Below are 12,125 nucleotides of genomic sequence, written 5' to 3' on the forward strand. Positions count from 1 at the left end.
CAGATGATTAAGTGTGAAGACTTGATTAAATCATCAAAGTCAGTGGGAGAATGTAAAGTCATTAGTTGGCATAATTGATGAGATTTGAGTGGGAGATGAGTTGGTATAATTAGTGGAGTATGAATGGAGGATGGGTTGTTAGGCATATATTCCTCCTTAATTTATGGCCTTTGTCCCCTCACTCTTCACTATAAATAGGCAATGCATTCAAGCTTAATATGCACACCAAGTTAGAGAAGAAGAAGAGGAGAGTGAAGAGAGAGTAATCCCACAAAGTTGTGAGGTATTTGTGAGAGAGTAAGTGAGGTTTTTTCTCTTAGTAATAGAGAGATTCTTAGTTGTTCTCCTATTACTTGAGAGAGGTTGTAATTCCCACATTACTTAGTAAAATCCTTCTATACTTGCCCGTGGACGTAGCCTAATTGGGTGAACCACGTAAATTCTTGTGTGTCTCATTTCTCATTTTATCATATCCCTTGCCTTTTGTCTTGTCGGGTTTGCATGCCAGTATCCTAACATTCTGACCTTGGCAACAACATCTAGTCTGAATTCTGATAGATATAAGCAATTGGTGTGTTGAAGAGTGTGTTTGGTGCACAGGCAGCGGTCGATTCATCAACATCTAACGGGCTAATTATGTGGTATTATAAGATGAATTTGTACTAAAAGGAAAATGAGTTTTTAATATATTTGTATAAGTTCCAGAGCAGGTTGAGCCATACAAAGAGCAGAATGTACCCTAAAAATGCCTTTCAAACATATGCACAAACCTAAGAAAGGCAACCAAATAGTTCTCTCCTGCGCAAAAGATTCTTAACAGCTTGTGATTAATGGGATCCATAAAGTAGTCAAATTGGTATCAATAGCCTTTGACTTCAATTTCTAAGTATTTGATAAAAAAATATAAAATACAAAACAGACAAAATGGAACAATTTCTAATATAAACCTCTTGATGAAAAAAAAGAAAAAGAACAAGAAAAAAACCGAATCCCACCACGCATTGGAATTGGAGTAGTCTATCATTATAAATCCAATGATATCTTGGTATCGAAAGAAAAAATTATCTGGCATCTATCGTTGTTATTGTCACATTATTCACGGAAGGTACGCCAGCAAAGCTCATCAATGACCTTGGTTCTGCCACGTTTCTGCCTGCAACAAAAGCAGGTTGCTTAGGTTCTGGGAGAGCTACGTGTTCATTTACAATCATGGGGATGACATCAGACATTGTAGGCCGATCAGCAGGACTTTCTTGGACACAAAGAAGCCCTATGTTTATGTATCTCAACAGCGTAGAAGTTGAAGGAGGACCTCCCAGGCTTGGATCCATCAAGTCCAAAGCTTTATTAGAATTCCATAACTTCCATGCCTATGGTATAACAACACAAATGCTGCATCATTAGTGTGGAGACTAGGAAAGTAGTCAAATACAAATCAAGCAGGAAGAAAAAGAAATAAGCGTATATGAAAGCTCCCCACATGTCCAAGAAGATTGAGGGAGTCGCTGTGGTAGAAACTAGTATTCTTCTTGCCGCTCACAATCTCAAGTACCAGCACCCCGAAGCTAAACACATCAGATTTTATTGAGAAGAGGCCCTCCATAGCATATTCAGGGGACATATAGCCACTAACAATTGGAAAGGTCAGTGCAGATCATGTTAAGAGTAGCTGGTACTGGAAAGTGGAATTCAAGAAACTTACTATGTTCCAACGATCCTGTTGGTGTTTGCTTGAGTTTCATTGCCTCCGAAAATTCGAGCCATCCCGAAATCAGATATTTTTGGATTCATTTCACTGTCTAATAGAATGTTGCTAGGTTTTAAATCCCTGTGAATGATTCGTAACCGTGAATATCTATGTAGATACAGAAGGCCTTGAGCAATTCCTTCGATTATCCGAATCCGTGTACCCCAATCTAAGATTTGTCCTCTGTTTGCATCTGTTTATATTTTATACACAAATCTGTTATAAATTTCTTGAAGCATTTGGAAAGTTAATGAAAGTTAATGCAAGAAAATGCTGACCAAAGAGAAAGAAATCCAAGCTTTTATTTGGCATGTACTCATAGATTAGCATTTTCTCATCCCGTTCAATACAGGAACCTAATAGCCTGACAAGATTCCGGTGCTGGAGTTTGGCGATTAGAATTGTCTCATTTCTGAACTCCTCAAGCCCTTGCCCAGATCTTTCTGAAAGCCTCTTCACTGCTATTTCCAGTCCCTTTGGTAATTTGCCCTATTAAATGAACCAAGAGTAATTCTGAAAGTTCATTCAAACTATTTTAATTTTTCTCTGAAAAGGTTAGAATAATCATTTGAACCTAACTGACCTTATAAACAGGTCCAAATCCTCCCTCTCCAAGCTTGTCTGAGAATTGTTCAGTTGCAACTGATACGCTCTCATAACTGAATAATGGCAATTCCATATTTTTACTCCATCTTTTCTTCCCATTGTCAACAGAGCTAGATTCATTGTTAGTTGAGCTAGGATCGGTATCGAAATCAAAGAGCAATAAATCGTGACCGGTATATTCCTTTCCTGTTTAAGAAAAAATTAAAAATTACTGAACACAATCACTTTGTTGAAATATCCAGCAATTCTGATAATATCAAGCAAAAATGTACAATTTCAAGCATTAAATTAAAAGGTATTCTAAACATATTGTTTTCATGAATAAGAAACTTAGGTGTTTGCTTGGCGTAAAATATTTTAACATTTTACTTTATATGGATAAAATTTCACTAAGCTTGGTATGTAATGATATAAAAAATACAATGGTATTAGAATGATTAAAATGTTTTATGGTGATGAGATGGTTGTGATAGTGATTACTGATTATGGTTATAGTGGTAATAAAGGTTCGGGGGGGTGGGGGGGGGGGGGGGGGTGATAATTGTGGTATGGTGAGCAGACACCGCGTTAGTAGTTACAGTGGAGGTCCTGGCAGCAAGGTAGTGGAGGTTCAGTGTTAGTAAAATATTTTATAGAATTTTGTAAGGTGAAAATTACTTGAAGTTTAATGATAGACTGTAAATTTTAAGGGAAACAAGTACATGAATATCATATATACATATTTCAGTGGAACTCTTACACAAAACAGTCTCTATTTCAACACACATACACACACACAACTAACTCCAACAAAATGAACCTTATTATCTGCATAGCTAACACATAATCACAAAGCAGGACTTTTTCTTACTTTTCATTACTATAACTTAAGGGCTAATTAAGTCTACCAGGAGACAGCAGAAATTAAAGCAAGAACAGGATGTACCTTTGTGTATGAGCTTTCCCTTGCGCAGACAGCTGAAGTATATGTAGAGGCCTAAGGTAATCAGAGTTACTGGAACAGCCACAGCCAAGGTTACCCATATTTTCCTTCTGTTATTACCTACTTGAAAACGTAGATCAAATATTAACCAAATCATAAACCAACACATTTACAATTAAAAAATTTTTTGAAGTAGAAAAAAATGGAAAGATAGGCTATGTAGGGACATTGCGTCCACCCTTTTATCTGGAAAGACTACACCTTATTTTGTGAAAAATAGTTGCTCAACATTTATTGGATCATTTATGGCTATATAGATACAACCTTCTTACCATACCTATTCGGCTAAACCCACTACCAGTCTCATGGTCAACTTCAGAAGCAGCAAATCTGATGTAAATTTCTGCTTCAGTCCTGCCACCAGCAAACTCTGCCCGTTGTAAGTTTATAAGAGCTCCATCCCATAAAAGACACTCACCATTATTATCATTATAGGCATGAGCCATGCAAGAACAATTTTCAATGCAATCCAATCTGCATCTTTCATAACTCACTTTCTGATATGCTTTTGAATTTCCTGGTAATGTTAGATTCGACATCTTTAAAAACCCATCATTTGACACTGCAATATTTTTCCTATGTTGACAATGCAAAGGAGACATCCTAAGGCAACCGCTTGGCCAATCATTTGCTACAAATGGTCTAAAACCTCTGAGACATCCGCAAGGAGGTGATGAATTTACTTGAAAGACTCCAAAAGCCCCGCATAAACCATAAATATCAGCTTGGTATTTTGGTTGAGCCCATAAAAGAAACCATTCCCTAATATTTCCCAAATAACTGAATTGTTTGATCTGTCCTGAAACACCAATCACGGTTCTTGAAAGAAATGAGGTATCGTACAAAGAATAGGTGAAATAGCTTTCATTTTCATTTGATACATAACTATAATTGAAAATATAGTTCAATCTCATCTCAGGTACCAAGGTAAATCTTTCTCCATTCCAATCACCACTGCTCCAATACCTGTGTGACCTGTTCCACTCTATGAAAAACTGACTACTTCCATTTGGGTCGATCCCAATCGAGAACATACCTGGTGCAGGATCTTCTGGGTTTTTCCATGAAATAAGCCGCTGCACTTGCCCAGTGTGCTTGTTGATTCCAAGCTTTCCACCAGGTAGCCATGTATCAGTTGGATTGTCAAAACTCTGCCAGTAAATAGCGGATGGGTTTGAGCCATCTTTAATGACAAAGTTTCCATTATCAAGAAGTGCTGCTTGTGCTGTACTAGTATTCGGCACTGAAGATGCAAGAGCTGTTGACCAAACTGTTTCGGTGAAATTTTTCAGCAGGACAAGAATGCCATCCGGTGACAATTCAAGCTTCGATGAAGCAGGGTTGTTTAAAGGGCTCTCCCTATTTGCTACCCAAACAATCGTCTTATTTGGGACGTTCTTATACCATATTCCCAGGTAAATGCTTAAAGAAGCGCCTGGCTTGAAGAAACCGAGTTCAAAAATGCCGTTTTGAGATATTAGAGTTTGGTTTGCAGAGAGAGATTGGCCAACCAAAAGGGTGTCATCTCCAATTGAGAAGCAAGTCCTATGGTAAACGAATAGCAACAAAAGCACAAAGAGCCAGAAACAAGGCTTTGTCTTAACACACATCCTCTCTAATTTGTGGGATTATGGGTGTAAGAAATGTAACTGAGAATGAACCAGAGAACGAGGGATGAAAACAAAGAAGAAATCCCTTGCCTATTTTAATTTATTACTCTTTGTTTGTTTTGTAAGAGGTTTTTTTGACTAAACAATTACCACAGTAATAGTAGACTTGAAATGTCTATTAATAATTAATAAAGTTTCATTGTATTCTTTGGGTGCCTATTAGGATTTAGGACTATTATTAATTAAAGTCCATTTCAAAGTCAAAGATGAATACACTTCTTTTGGCCTTCAGTAAACCCTGAAAAGTCAATGATTATTTACAGGAAAATGAAATCTATATATGTAATTGCAAATGAGATAAGAGGAAACATAATAATAGGAAATAGCAACGGAATTAATGATATGTAATTGATTACATCCAAATATCGTGTGAGTTTATTACTGCCAGTATAGCTGAAATTAGATTTATTGTATTTTAGTCAAATTAGATTTATTATATTTTAGTCAAATCCATAGTCTAGATCTTAATTCGGCTGTGCCTTAATAAAAACTAAATAATTTCTTATGATTTCTGAAATCTAAGAAGACCACTGACAAATTAATAATCCAAAGTCCTTATTCTTTAGATCTCTATGAAGTAGCTTCATGCCCTTTAGACCTCTTGATGAAAAAATTATCTCCCATCTATCGCTGTATAAGGAAAGACAAAAACAAGCAAACAGACTTCGTATTGTCAAATTTCTAGTTGCAACTCCTTAATTTTGTTCCTTAATAAATGTAACTACACCAGGCAATCTTCAGCAAAACCTGTTATCCAGGCCCTCTATGCAATCGAGGTGACGAGCTGCTTGAAAGGAAGGAAAGAAGGAAGGTATTGGACTGGTTGTGTCAGTGTTGGCCTGTTGGGCCTATTTAGCCCACTCAACTGCGAAGTGTGTTCGGTGCACAGGCAGCAGTCGAGTTATCAATATCTGACGGTCTAATTATGTGGTATTATAAGATGCATTTGTACTAAAAGGAAAATGAGTTTTTAATATATTTAAGATCTGAATTAAATGTGTTATATGAATACTTGATTTGATGTTGTTCATGTTTCAATACAATGAAAATAATAGGAAAAACTGAAACAAACTATTGTACGATTCAAATAAGCTTGATCTACGGTCCATGCTCATAGCTTCCTGGCACTGATATTGAAGTAGCTTCATGTCCTTTAGACCTCTTGATGAAAAAACTATCTCCCATCTATCGCCGTTATTGTCATATTATTCACAGAAGGTACCCCAGAAGAGCTCATCAATGGTCTTTGTTCTGCCATGTTTCTGCCTGCAACAAAAGCAGGTTGCTTAGGTTCTGGGAGAGCCACGTGTTCGTTTACGATCATGGATATAACATCAGACATTGTAGGCCGATCAGCAGGACTACAAGGCCGATCAGGTTGCTTAGGTTCTTTGGAGTGTTTTTATTTTATTTTAAAAATTGTATCGAGAAAGAGTAGAAAAAGAGAGAGGGGGTGTTCAATAATAAGGTGCATGTTTATTTTTAAGGCTAAAATAATATTTTTAAAAATTAATTTTTTTTGCTTGAAGTTATTTTTTATTATTATTTTGATGTGTTGGTATCCAAAATAATTTTTATAAAATAAAAATATTATATTAATATATTTTCGAGTAAAAAATAATTTTAAAAACAATTATTAATTTTATTTTTCTCATTGTCTATTTTAATTTATTACTCTTTTTATTTATTTTTTTTTTAAGAGGATTTGTTCACTAAACAATTACCACAGTAATAGTAGACTTCAAATGTCTATTAATAATTAATAAAGTTTCATTGTATTCTTTGGGTGCATATTAGGATTTAGGACTATTATTAATTAGTTATGAATCATAATTCTAATATTTCATAATCTATTTTATATATATTCCGTGCTGTCGATATACTAAAATAAATATTTGCGGAAGTCCAATATCTCTATCAAAATAGGACCAACCCATCACACACTCACTTTTGAATATATCTGAAATATAGCAGGAAGGAAAATGCAAAACGGCACGTATGTTTCCTGGTCATGCAGGCTAAGAAAATGCACGTAAACGGCACTTCCTTTATTATTTTCTTTCCTTTGAAAACCAATTTACTGTCAAATTTAGCTGATGCCAATACGGAGAATCCATCAAAATCCCATTTTAGCTTCTGCATTATCAAATATATAATAAAGCATCCAAAAACAATTTAAGATTAACATATAAGAACATCATAATGCTCATTTCAATAGTATAAAACCCCATCAGACAGAATTTCTCTTTTGATGAATGGGCGATTTTCATTTATCAAAGAACGACTTAACAGGAAATTAAGTTCTACTTACAGACAGAGAATCTTGTAAAGTTTAAGATATCCTCCTTAAGATATTGACTTAAAAAGATGTTATGTGTGATCCCGCACAATGTGATAGTGGGACCACCACATTAATTAGTAAGAGACAGCTGGCTGTCTTTTTTTCCCAACAAAAAAGACAATGTGTCAGCTGGTGGGACAATATTTATGACCACGAGAGCTCTGTTTCTGAAGACGTCCTCGGGGGGGAGGGGGGGGGGGTTACTAACCCTGAAAGAAGGGGGTACTGTAGGGAGCTTAATTAATTTTTGCAGGGGTAATTTTAAAAACATTAAAAGTTGAAGAGTCAATTAAAACTGAATTGAAAAAGTCAGAAATCAAGGACTTTTATGTGAAATTCTCTAATATATAGGGGTCCAATTACAATTTACCCAGGGACTTGGTTACAAAGTGTCATAAATTGAGTGACCAAAATGAAAATGGCCATTCCCATCCGGAACATCTGGAAGGAGGAACGGCAGCAAATCAACGGAAGCCTGCCAGCTGCCCCACGATGCCTGCCGTTACAAAGGCAAGAACGCAAGGCATTCTCTGGCTTTATAAAAGCCGGAGAAAGGGCATGACGAGGAGGGAGGGAAAAAGACACGAACAAGAAAAAAACGAATGGAGAGAAAAACCAGAGAAGCACAGGATAGAGAGAGAGAGAGAGAGAGAGAGAGAGAGAGAAAACCAGAGACACAGACATGGAGGAACAAACAGGGCGAACCAACACGGAAACAGGGACGCAAAACACAAAAGAAAACAGAGAGGAAACCAGAAGAACAAGCAAACACAGGAGACAAAGTAAACACAGACAGAACAAAAAGAGAAGAACGAATAACACAGAGACGAGACGAAGAGCAGGAGACAAAAAAACATACAGAGAGCCGGGAAGAAGCAGAAAAGGAAGGAAACAAAAAAAAGAGTGAGGCACAGGACGAGAAGGCTAAGGAACAGAGGAGAGGGGAGGCCAATAGCAGAAAGACGAGCACTGATCTTCTTCCAGAACTCCAGCAACAAAACACCACCTCCAGGTAAGCTCCTTTCGTTTCCCTCCCTTCAGAAATAATTACCCTGTCACTGTGCAACGCATACGTTAATAATTATGCACAGTGGTTAGGGGTAATCTTTTTTATTCGGATGTTTTTTTTTTTAAATAATCAAATTCAATTTTTTTTTAAATTGAAATCAGTTCAAACCGATCGGTTTCAATTCGGTTCGGTTTATTAGGATAAAAACCAGCTCAAACCGGTTTGACTCGGTTTTGTCCAGTTTGACTTAGTTTTTTTTTTCAGTTTGGCTCGGTTTTTTTCGGTTTGGGTTAAGTTCGGGTTTTTCAGTTTTTTTCTTATGAAACCGAACCAAACCGACCGGTTTTTTAAAAATTTTAATCGGTTTAATATGTTTTTTTTACGGTTTGGTTTTTTCAATTTTTTGCTCACCCCTAACAGTGACCAACCGGGTCATTGGTTTGTGCCAGTGACCAGCTAGGCCGGACTTATGCCAGTGATTAGGCTGGGTTGATTAAGTTCAATTCATACGAGCTGAGCTGGATCTAGAAAAAAAAAAAAAACTGAGGTCAGGCTGGACATGGGCTTCAACCCATCCAGTCCAATTTGTTTTTGGTCGAGGGTGTGTTTTTTAAAACACTTTCATATGCTAATCTTTTTTATTTTATTTATTTGTTTTGATATTTGGTCAAACAAACTTCTTTTTTATATTAGAAAATTTTAAAAAAACTTGTGGATTCTTTTTAATTTATTTGTAGGTCCCTCAAGTTTTTTTTTCCTAACAATTTCATTATATATTTAATTTGTTGATTTTTACTATGAAATACGAATTTTGTATACGATACATACCTGTGTTTTTTTTTTTACAAAAATAATAACAAAAAAAAATATTTTTTGTTTTTAATTCAAATTTTACTAGTTTATTCACTGAGACTAGAGTCAGGAATACTATATATTTTTTGACTGCGTAATATTTACCAATACCAAAATTAAAAATATTCGTAATTGAATATTTGCTGATGCTAGAATCATGAATAATACAAGCAGACTATCGGTAATATAGTATAATAAACTTTAATAATTTAAAATAAAATCAGCAATGAAATCTATTTTAGGTAGAATGTTAAAAAAGTAATAATATTTTTTTTTTGCAACTAGTTTCATATTAAAAAGTTTTTATTAATTAATTAGGATTTTTAGTAATTATAATAATAATAGATGATGATTTTTTAATCTAAAAAGTAAAATGTCAAAAAACATGTTCTTTTCTCCAAATTAAAATTTTAAAAGTTACCATATCGATACGATAACCAGTAACTTCAAGATTTAATTAAATTAAGTCTACCAGCAGACAACGGAAATTAAAGAAAGAACCAGGATGTACCTCTGTGTGTGAGCTTTCCTTTGCGCAGACACCTGAAGTACATGAAGAGGCCGAAGGTAATCAGAGTAGTTGGAATAGCCACAGCCAAGGTTGTCCGTATTGTCCTTTTGATATTACCTACTTGTAAATATAGATCAAATATTACCAAATCATAAACCAAAACCTGTACAATGGATTAAGAAGTTTTTTTATTGTAGAAAAAATGGAAAGATAGGTTATGTATCTGACTTTTTTCGACAGGGAACACTGCGTCCGCGTTTTTATGTGAAAATACAAGACCGTGATTTGGTCAAAAATGGTTTCTCGTCATTTATTGGATCATACTGTCTATATGTACAAAGCCATACCTGTTCCGTTACCAATCTGAAGTTCAAGCTCAGAAGCAGCAAGTCTGACGTAAATTTCTTCTCCAGCCCTCCCAGCAGCAATCGCTGACTGTTTTAAGTTCATAAGATCTCCTTCCCATAACAAACACCCACCGTTATTATTATCGGCATAAGCCACGCAAGAACAAATTTCTATGCAATCCAATCTACATCTTTCAGCACTCTCTTTCTGATATGTTTTTGAATTTGCAGGTAATGTCAGATACGAAATCTTTAGGAATCCATCTTCCTTTCCAACACTTCTCTTATTTTCACACTGCAAAGGAGATTTCCTAACACAACCACTTGACCAATCATTTTGCACTAATGGTTCAAAACCTTTCAGGCATTCACAATCATAGCTTGCTGAATTTTCATTAAAGACTTCAAAAGCCCCGCATAAACCATAAACATCAACTTGGTCTGGTTGAGACCATAAAGGAAACCAATCCCTAAAATCTCCCAACCATACGAGTTGTTGCATCTGTCCTGAAACATCAATCACGGTTCTTGAAAGAATTGAGGTATTGCACACAGAATAGGTGAAATAGCTTTCATTTTCATTTGATAAATGACTAAACTTTAAAATATTGTTCAATCTCATCTCAGGCACCAAGGCAAATATTTCTCCATTCCAATCACCACTGCTCCAATACCTGTGTGACCTGTTCCACTCTATGAAAAGCTGACTGCTTCCATTTGGGTCGATCCCAATCGAGAACATACCTGGTGCAGGATCTTCTGAGTTTTTCTAGGAAATAAGCCGCTGCACTTGCCCAGTGTGCTTGTTGATTCCAAGCTTTCCACCAGGTAGCCATGTGTCAGTTGGATAATCGAAACTCTGCCAATATATGGTAGGTGGATTTGAGCCATCTCTTACGACAAAGTTTCCATCATCAAGAAGTACTGCTTCTGCTGTACTAGCATTCGACATTGAAGATGCAAGAGCTGTTGACCAAACTGTTTTGGTGGAATTCATCAGCAAGACAAGATTGCCATCAGCTGACAATTCAAGCTTTGATGAAGCTGGGTCGTTTGAAGGGCTCTCCCTGTTTGCTACCCAAACATTTATCGTATTTCCGAAGTTCTTATACCATATTCCCAGGTAAATGTTTACTGAAGGGCCTGACTTGAAGAAACGGAGTTGAAAAGCGCCGTTTTGAGATATTAGGGTCTCGCTTGCAGAGAGAGATTGGCCAACCAAAAGGGTATCACCTACAATGGAGAAGCAAGTCGTATGGGAAACGAATAGCAACAACAGCACAAAGAGCAAAAAACGTGGCTTTGTCTCAACACACATCCTTTCTAATTCGTGGGATTAAGGGTGAAAGAGCTGTGACTGAGCATGAATCAGAGAACGAGGAAGGGAAAAAACAAGAAATCCCCTGTGAATTCATCAACTATATGATAATGCTCTAGATCTCTTGTCATATTGTAGCTGTCAGCTCTTACCAATAATTTTCCACATTGACTGACTTTTCTGTTCTCGCTATCCCCTCCAATTAGAGGCTATGTCATTTTTTTTTTGTTTTTTTATTATTTTGATGTGTTGGTATTTAAAATAATTTTTTAAAAATAAAAAATATTATATTAATATATTTTCGAGTAAAAAAACTTTTAAAAATAATTATTAATTTTATTTTTCTCATTGTCTATTTTAATTTATTACTCTTTGTTTGTTTTTTAAGAGGATTTTTTTGACTAAACAATTACCACAGTAATAGGAGACTTGAAATGTCTATTAATAATTAATAAAGTTTCATTCTATTCTTTGGGTGCATATTAGGATTTAGGACTATTATTAATTACAGTCCATTTCAAAGTCAAAGATGAATACATGTAGTCTACGCCATATTTGGTGAGAAATTTATAAGAAGATAAATCTTTCTAAAATTCTTTAAAAAAAATTGGCGATTTAAATTTTAAATCAGTTAGGAATCATAATTCTAATATTTAATAATCTATTTTATATATATTCCGTGCTCTCGATATACTAAAATAAATATTTGCGGAAGTCCAAAACTATCTCTGTCAAATTGAGC

At 35.5% G+C, this 12,125-nt stretch overlaps 2 protein-coding genes across 2 annotated transcripts; both read right to left on the reverse strand.

Moving 5' to 3' along the window:
• Positions 1 to 845: 845 nt before the first annotated feature.
• LOC133693174 (G-type lectin S-receptor-like serine/threonine-protein kinase B120) lies at positions 846 to 5,032 on the reverse strand. Its single transcript, XM_062114338.1, has 7 exons — positions 3,613 to 5,032; positions 3,279 to 3,395; positions 2,331 to 2,539; positions 2,026 to 2,236; positions 1,703 to 1,940; positions 1,481 to 1,628; positions 846 to 1,370 (listed from the first exon to the last, which is right to left on the reverse strand). Exons 1-7 carry the CDS (start codon positions 4,943 to 4,945, stop codon positions 1,062 to 1,064), a joined length of 2,565 nt encoding a protein of 854 aa, XP_061970322.1. The 5' UTR covers positions 4,946 to 5,032; the 3' UTR covers positions 846 to 1,061.
• A 5,013-nt stretch (positions 5,033 to 10,045) lies between these two features.
• Positions 10,046 to 11,383, reverse strand: LOC133694916 (G-type lectin S-receptor-like serine/threonine-protein kinase At2g19130). The gene is made up of 2 exons (XM_062116605.1): positions 10,860 to 11,383; positions 10,046 to 10,772 (listed from the first exon to the last, which is right to left on the reverse strand). Exons 1-2 carry the CDS (start codon positions 11,381 to 11,383, stop codon positions 10,046 to 10,048), a joined length of 1,251 nt encoding a protein of 416 aa, XP_061972589.1.
• Positions 11,384 to 12,125: the final 742 nt, after the last annotated feature.

This window comes from Populus nigra, chromosome 5 (genome assembly GCF_951802175.1).
Source record: "Populus nigra chromosome 5, ddPopNigr1.1, whole genome shotgun sequence".
Classification (NCBI taxonomy): Eukaryota; Viridiplantae; Streptophyta; class Magnoliopsida; order Malpighiales; family Salicaceae; genus Populus; species Populus nigra.